This window comes from Jaculus jaculus, chromosome 5 (genome assembly GCF_020740685.1).
Source record: "Jaculus jaculus isolate mJacJac1 chromosome 5, mJacJac1.mat.Y.cur, whole genome shotgun sequence".
Lineage (NCBI taxonomy): Eukaryota > Metazoa > Chordata > Mammalia > Rodentia > Dipodidae > Jaculus > Jaculus jaculus.
This window is the reverse complement of record NC_059106.1, coordinates 58,863,930-58,882,543: the sequence shown is the minus strand read 5'-3', so window position 1 is coordinate 58,882,543 and position 18,614 is coordinate 58,863,930. Positions and strand designations below refer to the sequence as shown.

The window sequence follows — 18,614 nt, the reverse complement described above, 5'->3', positions numbered from 1 at the left end:
TAACCGTTGAGCCATCTCTCCAGCTTCTCTTGAGTGAATTTGGAGATGCTTATTGAGTATCTATGTCTGGATGATTATGAATGGGGCTAGAGCTCAGAAGTGAGAGCTTGTTGGGTATGAATTTAGGTTCTGTCCCAAATATCTGTTGGAGAATGGACATGAACCATGAAGCAGGGACTGTTAATAGAGTTGGACCCTGGGACTCATATGTCGACGGGGGTTGGGTAGAAATGGCAAAGACAACAGCGGTGTTGAAAGAGGTGAAGATGGAAAGGTGCCCACTGGGTGTAGCAACAGGAAGGCTGTTGTTGATTACACCATGAGCAGGTCATTGAGCTGTAGACAAGGAGTGGCTGGCAGAAAAAAGAAGGAAGTAGCAATGGAGCTGGCAGAAAGGAGAAGGAAGTGGCAACAGAAGTGTAGACAATCCTCTTTGTCTCCCTTTGGCAGAGGGAAGAAGGAGGCAGAGCAGTCATCCCTGTCTCCTGCCCAAGCTCAGAACTGACCCACACACTGCGCAGTCAGGGTGGCCAACTCTTCCTTGTGGAATGTGCCATATTAAGTACTCAACGAGAGTCTTTCTGAGTCTACCCCACAAGCTTGTGATACAAGTGCTGACATCTCTATCTAACAGAGAAAAGGCTTTAGGAGACCAGAGGCTTTCAAAGTCACAGACAGGGAGTGGCCAGGACCCCAGCATGTCCTTTGTACAGGCAGCTCTTGTCTCTTGTCTGGGCAGCCCAGTCCAAGGGTGGGTGCCTCTTTTCTCTGGGTGCTACTGTGTCTCATCTTTGTGTCCCATAGCGGTTCCTCAATGACTATGGACTGCAGTGGGTGGGTGAGCCCATGGACCAGGAAGAATCGGAGGAAAAGGCTGTCACAGATAATCATGAGCGGGACTGGATGACAGCCAAGAAGTTCTGGAAGCCAGGTAGAGTAGAGGGTCTGCGTCTTCCCCATTCCTACTGCTCTCCAGTCCCTTCCCCTCCCCCCTTCAAGTCCTGGCTTTCTAGCATGAGGAGCCCTTGAGGGAGCCCATGTCTTGTCTTGACCCAGACCAGGGAAGGCCAAAGCCTCCATCACTGGTCACCCAACCTGCCAGCCAGTTCTTCCTTGTCTGCTTCTCGGTCTCTTCTCCCTCATCTGCCAAAGGCTCCAGGGACCCAGAGTGACCAGCAGTTATGACAGGACCATAGGTTACAAAACCTCACTCTCCAAAGGCTGTTCACGTCGAATAGCATGGTCGCACCCACCTGGAATTCCAGCACTGGGGATTCTGGGACAGGAGGGTGCAGAATTTAAGGCTAGCCTGGGTTAAATAGGGAGGCTTTGTCTCAAAACAACAACAACAACAAAAACAAAAACAAAAAAAACAGGGCTGGGAGATTGCTCAGGGGTTAAAAGCCCTGATGTCTTATGCATGAGAGACTTAGACCGGAGACCACAGTTTGATTCTCCAAAACTCAGGGAAAACGTGGACATGTCCACATACTTCTATGATCCCAGGTGGTGAAGGTGGTGGGAGGCGGGCAATGGTAGGGTGTGTGGAGACCAGGGACTCTCTGAGGCTTGCTAAGTGACAGCAGAGACCCCATCTCGAGAAAATGTGTGGATGCACAGTAAGAGAAAGACACTGGGCCTTCTACTCTGGCCTCAGTACACAGGTGCTGTAGAGCATGCATCTACACACACATGTGCATACAATACATATCACACCACACACACACCCCAAACAAGCAAACAAAAACTCTGGAATATACTTATTCAGCATTACCCCTTAAAAGCTTGAGGTGTAGGTCAGTGGTACAAGGCTCAAGTATTGCAAAATAAATCCAAAAAACAAAACCTCAACAAACAAACAAACAAACAAACCCTGGGCTGGAGAGATGGCTTAGTGGTTAAGGTACCTGCCTAAACAGCCTAATGACCAGAGGTCAATTCCCCAGTACCCATATAAAGCCAGATGCACAAAATGGAGTGTACATCTGGAGCTCATTTGCAGCAGCTGAAGGCCCTCGTGTGCCAATTCTCTCTGTCCCTTCTTTCTCTCTCTGCTTGCAAATAAAGATATTAAAAGAAAAAAAAAAACTACTTGAAAACCAGGTGTGGTGGTGCACACCTGTAATTCCAACACTTGGGAGATAGAAGAATCAGAAATTCAGAGTCATCCTTGGCTACATAGTAAGTTGGAGGCCAGCTTGACATACATGAGATCCTATCTAAAAAAATAAATAAATAAATCAAAATAAAGCTGGGCTGCACCCCTTTAATCCCAGCACTTAGGAGGCAGAGGTAGGAGGAGTGCTGTGAGTTCAAGGCCACCCTGAGACTACATAGTGAATTCCAGGTCAGCCTGGGCTGGAATGAGACCTTACCTCAAAGAACCACACACATACACAAATAGTCTCTACCATGGCACAAGATGGTGCTGCCCTTTGCACGCTCATGGAGCTTGTGCCCCTGGGGAACCAAATGATGGGGGGCTGCAGCTGGGGAGGCCCTGAGAGGCATCAGTTTCAAATTGTAAGAAAAAACTGCCCAAAGCAGCCTGGCCCTCTTCAAAGGTGGCACAGGTATCAAATATGGCTTGGTGGGATTGGAGCCCACCAAGGTGGCCTTGAATGTGGCGTGCTTCCAGGAGTGGGCAGTGGCGCTGGCAGACACAGTGATTACCAGCAGCAGGCACTACTGGGAGGGGACGTTGAAATGCTCCCAACAATTCTGGATAGAAGTGGCAGATGTGGACGTGTCTTGGGACAACTGCATCGGTGTTGACAATCGGTGCTGGGAGTTCTACGCTCATTGCAAGTGGCACACCATGTTGGCCAATGAGAATGCCCCACTTGAGGGCATTGGGCAGCCAGGGAAAGTGGGGCTGCTACTGGAGTATGAGGCCAAGAAGCTGAGCTTGGTGGATGTGAGCCAGGTCTCTGTGGTCCACACAATACGGACAGATTTCTGAGGCCCAGTGGTGCCTGCTTTTGCTCTGTGGGATGGAGTACTGCTGACCCACTCAGGGCTTGAGGTGCCAGAGGGTCTCTAGTGTCTCCATTATTTGGAGTCCCTAATCATGCTCTTGGCCAGCCTTCTGTGGCAAGTGTCGAAAGCCGTTTTACTTTGCCCCAAGCAAATCAGTCGCTTCCACCATTCGGTTCAGGTCCTCTATGCAATATCTTAGTCATCTTCAGGCCTCTACCCCTGTGAAAACTAGGCATATAGCCAGGCCTCCCCACCCCCCTTGCATTACTGCCAGTTTCCGAGATCACTGAGTGATTTTCTCCTCGGACTGCTTCCTTGGGTCCTTCTGCCTGCCCCTGGAATTGTTTCTCAGTGTTCAATCCTGGGATCTTTCAGCTCTGTTCAAACTGATTCACTGCTACCTGTCTCCCTTACCTATATGTTACTTGTTGTGGGGGTCCATCAAATCTCTCCAGAGTAAATTCTTTCCACCTCTGCTGGAGGAGTAGTGGTCAGTGACTTGGTTCTTTCTCTGTAGCACCTTGGACTCTGAGCTATTGGCTTCCTCAGTGCTTTGACTCAGTGGGTCAGAGTGTGATTAGCGCTCTCCTTCCCCAAGACCTCAACACCACAGCGCCTCAGCCCCACAAAGCTGTAGCTAACCACACCCTGAGTCCATCTGCTTTCACACAGCTGACACCAGCCAGTTCATAATCATTGTGCCAGTTACAGCTGTGACCAAAGGAGAAGTGCTCCTGGGGGCATCTAGGGTCTTTGTACCAGGAACCTTATTTTGAAGACGTCCCTTCTTCATCTGCCACAGCTGAAAGGGGGAAAGTAGGGAAGGTTTTGGATGATCCATTTTGGGGCATGTTCAGACCCAAGCCCCCATTCCTCTTGGTGACAGAATATACATAATCTAAGCAGTATTTGGGGTTGAGAAGACCTGGTGGAGTAGATAATATGTAAAATATGTACTGTTTAAGTTCTGTCTGTGTGGTTCTGTCTTATTCTAGCCTTCTGTGATGGTGGCCCCTAGGGGAGAAAGAAAGTTTTAACACAAAGAAATAATATGTGTAATTAAAGTTTATTTCAACACACAAAAAATTAGCAGCCTCTATCTAGAAGCCCTGTTTAGTTCCCAGATGCTTGCTCCCTTTCTTATCTCTGCAGCTTCGTGTAGGAGCCAGACCACTGAAATCTGCTTCTGTGGGATGCCACAGCTCTTGTTTTTAACCACTGACATCTAGTGGGGCCCTCTATCCTCTTGCTTCCCAGATATATAGTTCATATAACTGACTGTTTCTGAAACTAGGTCCATTGTTTCCAAAGAATGCAAAAGATGCACCTCCAGACTCTAATGTCAGTCAAATCCGGGTCCACATCTCTCTACTGCCGGTTCAAGGGTAGCTTGGGCAAGACACTTCCCTTCCTTGAGCCTCAAGTTCTTCATCAACAAAATGGGTGTACACTCTTGCCTCTAGGGTTACAAGGAGTGAGCTAAACACTAAGCACTCAGCACTTGCATGTCATGGGCCCACCCAGTAGAAAGGCTTGTTGTTTTCCAAAACCTTTTGAAGGAAACAAGTCTCATGGGAACAGAAGCATCTTTCCCAAGGGGATTATCTGACAGTACTGTTGACCCAAAGTTTCCTCCTGTGTGAAAACCCACATTCCAAAAACAAGTCCTACCTTCAATTTGAGCTGGGGCTTCAGCCAGATCCCCCTAAATCTCATGCCCAGCATCTCTACTACTTTTGTTTGTTTGTTTTGAGGTAGACACATGTGCCACCTTGTGCAATTGCATCACCTTGTGCATATGGCTTATGTGGGACCTGGAGAGTCAAGCATGGGTCCTTGGGCTTTGCAGGCAAGTGTCTTAACTGCTAAGCCATCTCTCCAGTCCTGTTTTGTTTGTTTGTTTGTTTTGTTTCGTTTTGTTGAAGTAAGGTCTTATCCTAGCCCAGGCGGACTTGTAATTCACTCTGTACTTTCAGGGTGGCCTCAAACTCACAGTGATCCTCCTACCTCTGCCTCCCGAGTGCTGAGATTAAAGGCGTGCGCCACTGTGCCTGACCTTCACTGCTTTTTCTAGGAATACTACACTCCTTCTGTGTATTTTTTACAGCTTTCAAACCATTTTCAGAAATAGTTTTGGCATGAGCCAAAGAGTATTACATTTTATAGATGGGTAAACTGAGGCCAGTGAGTGAAGGACAGCTCACTGGAAAGGTGGTCACAGTCACTTGGCAGAGGTGATGTCTAGCATGAGGTTGTGATGGTGGGGAGGGCAAGAAGGCAAGAGCAGATGGAGGGGAGGGCAGGAATTGTAGATAACCCAGGGAGCATGGCTGTGGGGAAGGTGCTGGGGAGCCTTGTGGGCCTGGCATGCAATGCTCAAGTACAGAAACTAAACCCATGGTATGGTGCTGTGTCCACAGTTCTCTAGGGAGCCAAGGCTTGGTCGCGATGTGAGGCCCTGTCAGCTGGCTGTGGATGAGCGGGGGTGTCTGCCTGAGCCCTGTCTCCACTGCACCTTGATGGCTGGCTGTAGCTTCACAAGGCCTCCCACCTTGTGTGTCACGGAGCAGCTTTTCTCCTGGCTGGCACATGGTTCCTTGCCCCTTTCAGGAGAGGACCAGACCGGATGCCTAGTTTCCAGACTAGGCTCCGTGGATTCTACTCCCGTCTTCTCCCCAAACACCCACCCCGTTCTGTTTCTGTTTGTTGCTGGCGCCCAAGGCCGGCTGTAAAAGCCCATCCTCCCAGCTCAAGCAATCCATGGAAACCACCACTGCTCTCCTTCCGTGGAGCTCCTGGGCTACAGACCCCTCTGGGCCCTTTTGCTTTTGCTTTGCAGTGTGGGTGTGCAAGGGGGCTTGACGTTGCTCTACTGGCCAGATGATGACACAATTTTCATTTCTAACAGCCTTTCTCCAGGAACCCCACTATTATCCCAAGGGCCACCCGGCTTCTTTCCCAGGCATTATCGGTTCCTAATGTGACCTCTTGCTGACCTGCTGCTCTGGTTTGATTTTTGTTGGTATACTCCTCATGTGCTCTAGGGCTCTGGACACATGAGCAAGAGCATTTGTATTGGGCCAAAGAGGGTGGCTGGAGCCCAGGACTCTTGTCTAAGGAAAGAGGGCTAGTTTCACCCATAAAGGGGTCAGCTGAGGGCAAGGGCATGGCCCCAGGCTGGGTTCTTACCATCTCACCAGCATCACAGGATGCTGTGCCAAGCGCTTCAGGATATGTGGAGACTTGAAAGGTACAGTGCTGTTCTGGTCACATTACACGGGCAGGTGTTGGGCCTTGGGGCTGAGTGCATCAGTTGGCTCAGAGCGCCTCACTGTCCCAGCCCGCCTTGGGTTCCTGCCCTCCCTCCATTTCTCCTACTGCTCTCTGTCACATTTCACTCCTAGCCTTCCTCCCAAGGCCCTGACTCTCTTTTATTTATTTATTTTGAGATAGGGTTTCACTCTAGCACAGGCTGGCCTGGAATTCACTATATGGCCTTGAACTCATGGCGCTGGGATTAAAGGCATGCACCACCACACCTGGCTTATTTATTTTTAATGTTTTATTTATTTATTATTTGAGAGACAGAGAGAATGAGAAAAACAGGCACATCATGGCCTCAATCCACTGTAAACCAACTCCAGATGCATGCACCACCTTGTGTATCTGGCTTATGTGGGTCCTGGGGAATTGAACCTGAGTCCTTTGGCTTTGCAGGCAAGTGCCTAAACTACTAAGCCATCTCTTCAGCCCTGGTTCCTCTTTAAAATTCCCAGTTCAGGAGGCCAAACAATGGGTAGCAGCCTGCTTGACTTGTCCCTGGCCTAGATGCCTGACAGGCTTGATTCTCCTCTCTCCTTGCTCCCACTTCAAGCCCTGGCTCCTGCCGCAGCCCCCAAGGTGCCTTGTTCCTTCTCTCCCGCCCTTTGAAGTTCAGCTCAAATTCAGATTCCTCCAGAGAGTCCCCGCTGACATCTGGGCTGCCACTGAAGCCACACCAGCCTTTTGTGGGAAGGGGTGCCAGAGTGACAGAGGTAATGCTCAGACTGGGGGCTGTGAGGAAGGTGGACCATGGATGGACAGATGGCTGCACCTGTGGCCATTGCCGATGTTGCCATGAACCTGTGTTCTTTAGCCATTGTTCCCCGGAGCACCCAGCACAGTCCTTGGCACATAAGCCAGAGAAGATGTGCCTACACGAGATTGGCTACAGTGTACCCAGGCCTGGGCCATCAGTTCGTTGGGACAGTTTACATGAAGAAGTGGGGGCATGGAGCTTGGTGGCAGAGGCCAGAGGGAGAGCTCCAGGCCTTGGCACAGGTGCATGCCAGCACCAACCAGACCCCGAACATCTTCTGTGTGCCCTGGCTCCTCTGGGAAGCAGAGAAGGTGAAGTGGCCCCAGTGGGCCTGGCCTGCAGAAGTGTGGCAACAGTGGCTGCTTCCTGTTTCAAGAGTCTGTGTGAGGTTGGGACAGGCCCAGAGGCAGTGTGCCTGAGAGGTGGCACACCCACAGCAGCAGGTGTCCTCGCAGAGAACTGGCAGTAGTGGGGTCTGGCCCTGCTATGGGCTCTGCAACCTCTTCCGGGACACTCACCACATGCCATTGTCATTGTCACCTTATCTCCTTTAAGCCAAGGGAGAGCAGGATTCTGGATGAGGGTGTCACCATGATTGGCAGAGCCTAGCAGAGGGCCTGTGCTGTAGACAGATGGGCAGGTAGATGGACAGAGGGTCAGATGGCTCAGCATGTGCCTCAGGAGCACCCAGCTAAACCAAGTTATGACTCAGTGCTCCAGCCCATGCCTAGGAAGTGCCCAGGTGGCTAAAAGGCCAACAAGTTCAAAAGGACAAGAGACAAGGGCTAAGTGAGTGGACCTAGGGGCTGCAGGAATCTAGCCAGAAAATTGAGGGCCAGGGTAAGGTTCTTAGAGGAGATGGGGGGGCAGGAGTAATAAACATGTAAGTGACAGGTACTTCCTCTGAGCCTCACAGCAGCCTTGTGAGAAGGGAACTGTTAACGTTATTTTATAGAAATTGAGACCTAAAGAAGCCTTCTTGCCCAAGGCCACACAATTCAGAGCTGGTAGCCTTGCCAGCATGGCTCTGGAGTGCCAGTGAAAAGTAACTGAAGGGAGGCTGGGCGATGACTCCTGGGCTTGACCTGCAAGACTCCTGCTGTATAAGATAGTCGTGGACTCTCAAAAGTTGGGTTATTGCTGGGTGTGGTGGCACATTCCTTTAATCCCAGCACTCGGGAGGCAGAGGTAGGAGGATTGCCATGAGTTTGAGGCCACCATGAGACACCATAGTGAATTTGAGGTCAGCCCGGGCTAGAGTGAGACCGTACCTCGAAAAACAAAACAAAACAAAACAGAAAACAAACAAACAAAAAGTTGGGTTATTTGCTAGGCAGAATGCACGTGCCTTTAAGACCAGCACTTGAGAGGTAGAGGCAGGAGTTCAGTATTATCCTCAAGTTCAAGGCCAACCTGGAGTACACTAGACCCTTTTTTTTTTTTTTTTTAAATAACATTACAAACAAAAGCCTACTGTGAGTTGGGAACATTGCAGAAGATGAGGCAGAAAGATTGTAAGAGGACTGGAGAGATGGCTTAGTGGTTCAGGTGCTTGCCTGGAAAGCCTATGTACCCAGGTTCAATTCCCAGAACCCATGTAAGCCAGATGCACATGGTAGTGAATGCATCTGGAGTTCCATTTACAGTGGCTAGAGGCCCTGGTGTGCACATTTTCTCAAAAAAAAAAAAAAGATTAAAGAAACAAAGCTGGGCGTGGTGGTGCACGCCTTTAATCCCAGTACTTGAGAGACAGAGGTAGGATGATCACCATAAGGACTACATAGTGAATTCCAGGTCAGCCTGAGCTACCATACACACACAAAAAAAGATTGTAAGAGCCACAGAGTGGATAGGACTATCCCAAACACAGTCCCCCACTACTTCACGGGAACTGACTGAGGCCTTCATGAATACCATAACCCCACTGAGGAGTAACAGGAGCTGGGGTGAGGGGATACATGAGAATAACCTGTTACAATTAATATAAAATGAAAATTAATTTTGTTTTGTTTTTTGAGGTAAGCTCTTGCTATGGCCTAGGCTGACCTGAAATTCACCAAGCAGTCTCAGGGTGGCCTTGAACTCTAGGCAATCCTGCTACCTCTGTGTTGGGATTAAGCTGCATCAGATTTCAGAGGAAATCTTCCAGCATTGTGACCCTCCCAGCATGAGACCACAGGAACTATATTCCTAAAGCCACCAATGAGCTGCAGTCTACATGGTCACTAAGAGCTGAGGCTGAGTCACCCAGGCCCTGCAAGCTTGCATGACCCTGGGCATACTTCCCAGGGTCTAATTTCCTCATCTGTAAAATGGGAGTCATAATGCCTGCCTTGAAGCATCATTTATAGAAAGACAGGCCTGTGGCTGGAGGTTGTGGTCAGGTCAGGGCTCTTGCCTGCCCACTACACAGAAAGGATCTGTCCTCACTCTCTTCCTGCCTCTGGCCTTTGTCACTTTGTGGGGTCCCCCACAGCACCTCTTGAAGTCAGGCTTCTGTTGAGCATCGTAAAGACGGGCGCCCCATTGGCTCCACAGCTCCACAGTGTGGTGGCCATATGGGGCTTTCCTGTCTGAATTTCTTAGCCCTGTTTTCCCCAGAGCGATGTCTGCTTCTTCCCCCGCCCCTTTTCAGCCCCTCCTGTCCATCACACCCAGTAGCTGCTCAGCTTACCATACCTTGCTCTTGCTTTTTCAAGCCTCAGCCAGCTGGGCTTGGGCTCTTTTCTAGACCACTTTTCAACTGTATCCTTCCCTCCCTCCCTCTCCCCTCTTCTCCTCTTTCTCTTTTTTCTGTCTATGCAAATTCTGTACTGCTGAGCTCCATCCCCTGGGTTCAATTGGACAGAGGCAGCCTTTGCCGCTTTCCCCTGCAGCTGCCTATCCCTTACCTTGAAGCTCTGGCCCCAAGCGCAGCTTGCAGCAGGGTGGGAGCACCACTCTGGTCTGCCTGGGTCTTCTTTCACAATCTTTTTTTTTTTTTTTTTTCCGAGGTAGGGTTTCACGCTAGCCCAGGCTGACCTGGAATTCTGACTGTACACTGTGTAGTCTCAGGGTGGCCTCGAACTCACAGCAATCCTCCTATCTCTGCCTCTGGGATGGTTTTTTTTTTTTTTTTTGAGACAGAGAAAAGAGGCAGAGAGAGACAGAGAATGGGTATACCAGCTCCAGCTGCTGCAAATGAATTACAGAATCATGTGCCACTTGGCTTACGTGGATCCTGAGGAATTGAACCTGGGTCCTTTGGCTTTGCAGGCAAACACTTTAACTTCTAAGCCATCTCTCCAGCCTGCCACCAGATCTTTCTAAGCCTTGCTGTTTTTCAGCTATAGGAAGAGTTGTGAGGCTGGCCTTTGTTCTTGAAGTAGTTGTTAAAGGACAACTGTCAATATCGCTGTGGGGCTGGGAATGTAGCTCAGTTGGTAGAGTGCTTGCCTAGCATGCATGAAGATTTGATTTTGAGTACCTTATAAACTCATATCTGCAGCCAGCCTAGACTGTAAGATCCTGTCTCAAAAAAAAAAAAAAAAAAAATTGAGCCGGGCATGGTGGTGCACACCTTTAATCCCAGCAATTGGGAGGCAGAGGTAAGAGGATCGCCATGAGTTTGAGGCCACCTTGGGACTACATAATGAATTTCAGGTCAGCCTGGGCTAGATTGAGACCCTACCTCGAAAAACAGAAAAACAAACAAAAAATTATCATTATTATTATTATTGTGTGTGTGAATCCAAGGACCAGGATATTCTGTTTTTCTTGGAATTGTAGACTTTGAGGAGCCCAGGAGGTGGGGCAGATGTAGCTCTTCCATGGTAACAAATGTAGGGGAGGAAGGAAAGCTGGCCAGGCCTACTGTTTTGGCAGCTGCAAAGGCAACAGGAAATATGGTCTCCCACATCTGCACTTCCCTGGTAGCACCCCTAAGGCATTGTGGGGAAAGAGTTGGGTCCCCAGAGCCCTAACCCACACCCTGCCAAAGCCTAGCTGTCCCAATGAAAACAGCTTTCAAGAAGACCCACAGTCAGTTGTGTGTGGGTGATTTTTGTGGGGTTTAGGACCCTTAAAAGACTGCAGAGCATCTCTCCTGCCCTCTACCCTTTCTGCTTTAGCACTTCATGGCCTTTCCCACCATGCTATCTGCAGCCCCTGGAGCCTATGCACAGCTGTGTGTGTGTGTGTGCAAGTCTTCGGAGACTAGAGCTTTGGCAGTTACTCAAGGATCCGTGACCCAGAAATAGTAGCCCCACATCTGTTGTGACCCACAGCTGTACCCCAGCATCTTCCCTGACAGCCACCTGTCCTCACTTCTGATCCCCCTCTCCTGATGACACAGCTAAGTGGGGAAAACAGACCCTAGAACTAATCCAGCACAAGTCCCAAGCCCTCTTCCCACTTGCCAGGTGACCTCGGGCAGGGCATTTTTCATCTCTGTGGTCCTGTTTCCTCAGAGGTAAAGTGGAGATAAAAAGCCCCCAGATCAGACTTGGCCCAAGGGTCATTTGTACAAGGTAGACAATTTGGGTTCTGCCAACTTGACCCTTACATGGTCATCTCCTTGTGTCTTGTAGCCACTGGGAGGCTGATGTTATTGGCCTCCTGTTCTAGCAGAAGGCTAAAACATTAAATGACTGGAGTAAGGCCACATGTGTAGAAGTGCAGGGAATGGGATTTGAACCCTGAAAGCCTTGATCTAGAGGTGAGTGAGCTGCCATCACAGTGCTGGACACAGGTCTCAGATCACCTCTGCTTCTACCTTTACTGCTGCTGGTATGTGGCTAAGCAGGCTACTGAACTCTCTGCAGCCTTGGTTTCTCATCTGAAAAGTGGAAATAAACCTTATAGCACAGGGTCTGTAAGAGGAGGCAGTGTGGTGGCTGTCAAACACTAGGCCTAAAGAAAGGGCCCAGTGGGTTGTGCTGGTGCACACCTGTGATCTCAGCACTTGGAAATTGGATGCAGGAGGGTCAGAAGTTCAAGGTCTTGCTGGGCATGATGGTACATGCCTTTAATCCAGTACTCAGGTGGCAGAGATAGGAGGATGAGTGTGAGTTCAAGGCTAGCCTGGGACTACAGAGTGAGTTCCAGGTCAGCCTGGACTACAGTGAGACTTACCTCAAAAAAACAACAAAATAGTTTGTCTTTCACAGTTGCATAACAAATTAGGAGCTAGCCTAAGCTATAAGAGACCCTGTGTCAAAACAAACAAACAAAAAAAAGTCTAGGCATGGTGGCACATGCCTCTGATCCCCAGCACTTGGGAGGAAGAGGTAGGAGGATCACTGTGAGTTCGAGGCCACCCTGAGACTACATAGTGAATTCCAGGTCAGCCTGGGCTAGAGTGAGACCCTACCTCGAGAAACCAAACAAACAAAAACAAGTAATTTCCCAGTAAAAAATAACTTATTACTATCGAGTGGAGTTCCCTTTTTCCTCAGGTAGCTCCTTCAGGAGACAGGTCACTGCCCACCTTGGGAAGCCCACAGAAGCCAGGCCACAAGGACACATGACAGCCACGAAGGTGCTCATGGGTACCTATCTTTTGCCAGGGGACTCAATTGTACCTCCAGAGGTGGATTTTGACAGGTTGCTGGCCAGCCTGCAAGATCTCAGTGAACTGGTGGTAGAGAGTGACACCCAAGTGACTCCAATGCCTGGTGGGGCACGGTTCCGTAACCTTGAGCCCATCCCGCTGAAGCTGTACCGGAATGGCATGATGATGTTTGATGGGCCTTTCCGGCCCTTCCATGATCCCTCTACACAGGTAGGAGCTGGGGGTGGAGCTCTGGGGACCCTGCCCTTCCACCGTTGCTTGGAGATGATGAAGCCAGCTCACCCCAGAACTGGCTAGCCTCCCGGAGGGCTCCTCCTTCCAGTCTTGGAGTTCTAGATAGTTCCAGAGCAAGGCACTAGTTAGCTCAGGGCCCACAGGTAGCTTGGAATGGTATGGTTCCTGGGGCCTCATGGATCTTCCTCCTCCTTCCTCTCCCTGCAGCGGTGCCTCCGGGACATACTGGATGGCTTCTTCCCCTCAGAGCTCCAGCGACTATACCCTGACGGAGTCCCCTTTAAGGTACTGGGCTGCTCAGTTCCCCTCCTCCCCATGAGGTCTGGGAAAGAAAGGATGTAAAAAGCTTCCTCAGGTATCAGTCACTCCATGGTGGCACCACTGCCCTGGCTGAGGAGACTCAGTCCTCATGCCCTGCAGGAGGATAAACCGCGGCTGGCTAGACTTGGCGCCAGGAGACTGTAATGGCCATGAGGTCTCTAGGCTGAGCAGTAGGCAGTGCCCTCTGCTGGCATCTTGCAGGCACAGCTTTGGCCCACGGGACCACTGCTGCCCTGCTCCACCTCTCCCTGGCACTCAGAATACCCTGACAGCCTGGGGATTCCTGTGTACAGATGGCCTGGCTTCTCCAGGAGATTCCTGAAGTCATCGGGTTGGAGTAGACGGTAGTGCCATAAGCCGCAAACATGAGTAGAGAAGTGCTGGCTGAACCACCAGAGCGGCAGGGCTGGGACTGAGAGTACCACAGGGACCACAAGACAGGGGCTCCCAGTGGGTGGCAGGCTTTCTTCACAGTGAGACTGTGTGCCACCATGATGCAGATGAGAATGTGAGTCATGACAGGGTGTTTGTGGTGTCCCTGTGAAGCAGAACCTCAGAACAGGCTTCCCAAGTGTGTAATCCAACAAAGTGAGGCGATTGACATCCAGGGGCCCCACCAGGGACACCTTGTGACCAGTGCCTTGATGGGGGCAAGTGTGATGATGTGCAGTGAAGGGGCTTACACTGAAGAGCAGGGGCTTCGCCCTCCCCTGTGACCAGCCCCCAAGCCCAAGGGCCTCGGTACTATGCTTCAGCTGGTATGGTGTTTGTACAAATGGGTCCCAGTGAGGTGCCCTTTCCCAGAACCTCAGTTACCCAGCCAGTAAAATGGGGGTTACATTAGATGATCCTTATGATCCTGTTTTGGGGGCTTCTGGGCAAGTCACAGCAGGGTTGGAGGTGGGACTCAGGACTGAAAAGTTGGGGTTGCTGCTGTCATCCTCCCTTCCTGCTAGGTAAGTGACCTGCGCAATCAGGTCTTCCAGGAAGATGGGCTGGACCTATTCCCAGGTGAGGGTCGTGTGGTGGGCCGGCCAAAAACATGCAAGGTCATGGACCGGGTGGAGGAGACCTCAGGTAAGCTGGGCCCCAAGGCTGACTGGGGGGCTGTGCAGACTGAGCACCAGGTGGCCTCTCCCAGCATTCACAGTTCCTCCCTGGGCCAAGTTTCCCAATGCCCTCCCTGCAGGCTCCAGAATGACTGCTGAGAAGTTTCTGAACAGGCTTCCCAAGTGTGTAATCCGACAAGGCGAGGTGATTGACATCCGGGGCCCCATCAGGGACACCTTGCAGGTGAGACCAGCCTTCTCCAGGGGATTTTACTACCAACCCTGGCTCAGTTACCAGGAAGCTCAATGTGGTGTCTGTGGAGTTGGTGAGGGCTCTGTACTGGGCCCTGCAGGGAAGATAGATTGGCCCAACTGTAGGTGAGCCTAAGGCCAAGACCATGCCCTTGAGGAGCAGGCCTGGATGCTCCTTCCACATGCCCTGCAGCATTCAACCTGGCCCTCACAGAACTCACCAGCTTCTTTCCTCCTGCCCGTCCTACTGCTCTTGCCACTGAGAAAGGTGCCAGATCTCAGATTCTCAAGACTCATGTGTGCCTCTTTCAACCTCATGTTGCTAGGGTCCTGCCAGTCTGGCCACCCTCTAGAAGTCCCCTCAAATCGCCCCCGGAGCCCACCACCCTAGTCTAGGCTCCAGTGTGCCACACAAACCCCTTGGCCTGCCCCTTCCCTCCACTCCCACCCCTGGCAGCCTTCTCTGATAAAATCATCCAAGGATTATTGGAGATAGCCAAGTTCTTCATCCTGGTACTCAATGTCCATTTTGCATTGCTGCCCCTCCCCACCTCTTCCAGTCCGACTTGGTACCCAGCTTTAGCTGTGAGCACTGGTAGTTTCCCCCAAATTCCTTCACACACTCCTCTTGACCTCAGGACCGCTGTCTCTGCGGTAGGGAACATTCTTGCCCCATTCCGTTTCTAAGGACTGCTACTCACCCTTCAGTGCCAGCTCAGATCCCCCCACCCTTAGGGAGCTCCTTCCTGACCCCAGGCTGGGTTAGGCATCCAAATATGGCCATCATCTGGGTGGGCTTGTCTTCCCCCTTAGATTGAGGAGGAATGATGGTGTGTTGCCTCCTAGAGCCTCTTTCCCCTCCCATTTCCTCTCCTTGGGACTCAGTTTACACACAGCACCCCACTCCTTTGGCTGACTGGTCTCATCCAGCCCTGCTCAAGGAAGAGCAGATCCTCTCCAAAGCTGAGAGGATGACTCTGGTGGGGCTCAGGGCTCCAACTGCTGTCCATGATTGCCTTTCAGAGCTGCTGCCCACAGTCTGCCCGGGTCCAGGAGGTCATAGTGGAGACACCTGTCTTGGCTTCTGAGAGGCAGAGGTGAGGCCACAGTAAAGAGGTGAGGGATGAGGGGTTGGGCCACTGGAGCACTGAAGGTGCCTAGGCTTGCAGGATCCAGGAGTCACCCAGCACGCCAGGGCCTCCACTCTCCATGCTGCGCATCAAATCTGAGAATGGAGAGCAGACCTTCCTGCTGATGATGCGACCCACGGACACTGTTGGTGACGTGCGCACCCTCCTAACACAGGCCAGGTGGGCACAGGGCAGGGCTGGGGGGCAACAGGAAGGGCCTGGCCGAATGGCCTGGCCTGATGCACTCTGCCGGACACTCAGGGACACGGATGCTGCCAACTTTGACATCTTCAGCACCTTCCCACCCAAAGTCTACCAGGACGATGCACTCACACTGCAGGCTGCAGGCCTGGTACCCAACGCAACACTGCTGTTGCGGGCACAAAGGGCCCAGCCTCCTAACCCCAGCTTTGGTTCTGGTTCCCACTCTGGCTCCCGCTAAGGCCTACAGCTCTGAATAAAGTGCCGCCCTTGACACCACCAGTTTTCACAAGGCTGTCTTGGCAGGGATGTTTTGAGGGGAAGGCTGAGGCCCAGCTGGGCCAGGGAGTGGGCGGTCCTGACACTCCCTAGGAAACTGGAGCCACAGCTGGCGGGCTTAGGCTGAGCCCTGAGTCCTTTGTCCTTTGGGCTCCTTTTTCTCCTAAGTGGGTCCAGTGCAGGAGGGATCCTGAGGGAGTAGTCATCCCCAGCTGGGTTGACATTTTCCATCTCAGTTGGGGCTGGAGCACCTTACTGTGCAAGTGTGCAGCCAGCCCACAAACTCATGGGAATACTTCTTCCATATTACTCACCAAGTTATTGCCATAACTACCTCCATGTCCTCAATCTGACAGAACTGCAGCTGTGCAACCACCTCCATGACACCCACAATGAGCCAGTCTGCTTTAACCTAGGAAGCAGCCCCAGAGGCAACTACCTTCATTGCCAGGCAAACAAACAGATACCAGAGCATGCATGGGTCCTGAAGGGCACAGTCAATGTCCTGAAATTGCATGTCCACTATGGACAAGTGGTGCCTGTCAAAGACATGCACCACACACACACGGAGAGGGTGACAGACATGTGAGCACAGTTTTAGCATGACTACAACTGACAGCCTTCTACAGGCAGGGACCCAAGGTTCCTAGGCCACAACCAGACAGACAGTACCAGTGGAATGGGCATTTAATTGTCTCTAGGATGCTCCCAAGAGGGGGGTCTGCGGGGCCTTTGGCAAAGCTCTGGCTGATTGAACCAACAGAAGAAGTGCTCATCAGCTGGTGCCAGGCAGGGAGGCAGCCCCAAGGCCTGGCTGGGGATAGCCAGCATTGGGGCTTCGCTAAAGACAATTTCTGAGACTAGTTAGTAAGGAATGTTGCCTGTGAATGGAGGAGGGGAGGCTACAGAAAGGGAAGAGAAAGGGCCTGGGTTTGAGTGGGGAGGGACTATAAGGTCAGAAGGTTAGGAATGACAGGGAGTTGGTCACAAGGTCCTTCAAGGCCAGTGAAGTCTGGGGAGAATGTGGTGCTGAGTCCAGTGGGACTGCGGGCCCTCTTGACTCAGGCCAGCTTCAGGAACTCCTGCAGTGTGTTCTGTTCCACAGCCTCCACGAAGAGCTCATAGTCCTGAGGGAGGGGAATTGTCACCTGAGTCCAAGTGCTCTGTCCAGGTGTAACCTGGTTGCAGCCCTCCAGGACCACTTCTCCACCCCCAGCCCCCAGGACCCATACCCCACAGTACTGGTCCCCGTTGACAATTTGGGGTGGGGTGGCTTTGGGGTTGCCTGCCAAGGCTCGCATCTCATCCCGCAGGGCGTTGTCCTGGGAGATGTCCACTAGCTGGTATTGGATTCGCTTCCCGTCCAGGATGCGGGTCACCTCGCTCTGCTGGGACTTGATCTAGGGGCAGAAGATGGACAGGGTTGGTGGGACGGTTGGAGGTTTTACGGGTGTGAGCTGGAGCTTGTTTCCCCTTGCCCACTCCGAGGAAGCGATCTGGCCACTAGGGACTGGGAGGGGCACACGGATGAGGGAAAAACCACCTCCATGGAAGGGGGTCAGAGATGAGGATAGTGAGATCAAGTTCGGGATGGAGTAGGGAGAGCTGGAGCTCAGCCCGGGCAGGCCCTGCTAGAGAAATGCCCTCTCCACGCGCACACAGGAAGGGTGGGTTAAGGGCTCGGTCAAGGGGGGGTGCAGAAAGTGGGTGTCCCAGTGATGGGGAATGGGCATGGGCAGCTCAAGTTGGGGCTGCGATGTCTGGTGCTCGGAGTAGGGCCGTGCCCCCAGGCCGGGTAAGCGCAGCCCGGCACCTCACCGCCTCCATCGTGGGGGCGGGTCCCGGGGGCCCGATCCGGAGCGCAGGGAGACAGCTCAGCTTTTCCCCGTGCCGCCCCAAGCGGACACTTACTTCTCGGGAGCCGGTGACCGACGTGCTGTAGACACGCAGGCCGCTCATGTTGCAGGAAGGGGACGTGCAGGCAGTCGGAGGGGCGGTGGGAGCGGCAGCTGCACTGCCAGGGACGACGCCGCCGCCGTGCTCGGGAGCGGTTTCCTTCCTGCTCCGCCCGCGAGTCACCGCTCTTCCGACCAATGGGCTGCGCAAACGGGCGGGCGAGGCGGGGCCTGCGCAGCACTGCCCTACGCGCCAGAGGCCCCCCTCCCTTCTCTACCGTGTGGCTTGGAGCCTGGAAGACCCCAATCCTCTGCAGCTGCTCGGCTGCTCCCTTAGCCTTCCTGATGAGACACTCACCGTGTGTGGCTGGGGAGGGACCAAAGGGCAGGGAAGAAGGTTGAGCAAAACCTCCCTGGCTCATCCAGGTACGTATGTATGGACATCCAACTGCCCACTCCAGTGCCACCCTTGGCCTTCAAGGGGGAGGTCCCATAATAGTACAGCTTAGCTTGGGACTTTGAAAAGCTAGCTGGTTTTCAAGCCCCAAATTCCTTAATAAGGAGGAACACCAAAACAGGTACAGCCCCAGCCATATGGCTTCCCTAAAGCGCCTCTCAAGCAGGCTTAGACAAGGAAGGGTGGTG

At 52.1% G+C, this 18,614-nt stretch overlaps 2 protein-coding genes and 1 pseudogene across 4 annotated transcripts in view; 2 read left to right on the top strand and 1 right to left on the bottom strand.

The window, feature by feature from the left end:
* Positions 1–16,074, top strand: part of Ubxn11 (UBX domain protein 11) — a 33,658-nt gene extending 17,584 nt beyond the window's left edge. For 2 of the 3 annotated variants that reach the window (XM_045150403.1, XM_045150404.1), the window contains 6 exons: positions 12,604–12,818; positions 13,050–13,127; positions 14,120–14,240; positions 14,353–14,456; positions 15,488–15,561; positions 15,634–16,074. In XM_045150403.1, coding sequence (XP_045006338.1) covers positions 12,604–12,818; positions 13,050–13,127; positions 14,120–14,240; positions 14,353–14,456; positions 15,488–15,561; positions 15,634–16,036 — 995 coding nt within the window. In that variant the 3' untranslated portion in view covers positions 16,037–16,074. Of the gene's footprint in view, positions 1–804; positions 932–12,603; positions 12,819–13,049; positions 13,128–14,119; positions 14,241–14,352; positions 14,457–15,487; positions 15,562–15,633 lie in introns of all 3 variants that reach the window. The other variant, XM_004657308.2, reaches the window with a different exon arrangement.
* On the top strand, positions 2,423–3,043 carry LOC101607541 (annotated as a pseudogene).
* Positions 16,075–16,743: 669 nt separating the features above from the next.
* Positions 16,744–18,144, bottom strand: Sh3bgrl3 (SH3 domain binding glutamate rich protein like 3). Its single transcript, XM_004657488.2, has 3 exons — positions 17,986–18,144; positions 17,307–17,474; positions 16,744–17,201 (listed from the first exon to the last, which is right to left on the bottom strand). Exons 1-3 carry the CDS (start codon positions 18,031–18,033, stop codon positions 17,136–17,138), a joined length of 282 nt encoding a protein of 93 aa, XP_004657545.1. The 5' UTR covers positions 18,034–18,144; the 3' UTR covers positions 16,744–17,135.
* Between the last annotated feature and the right edge of the window lie 470 nt (positions 18,145–18,614).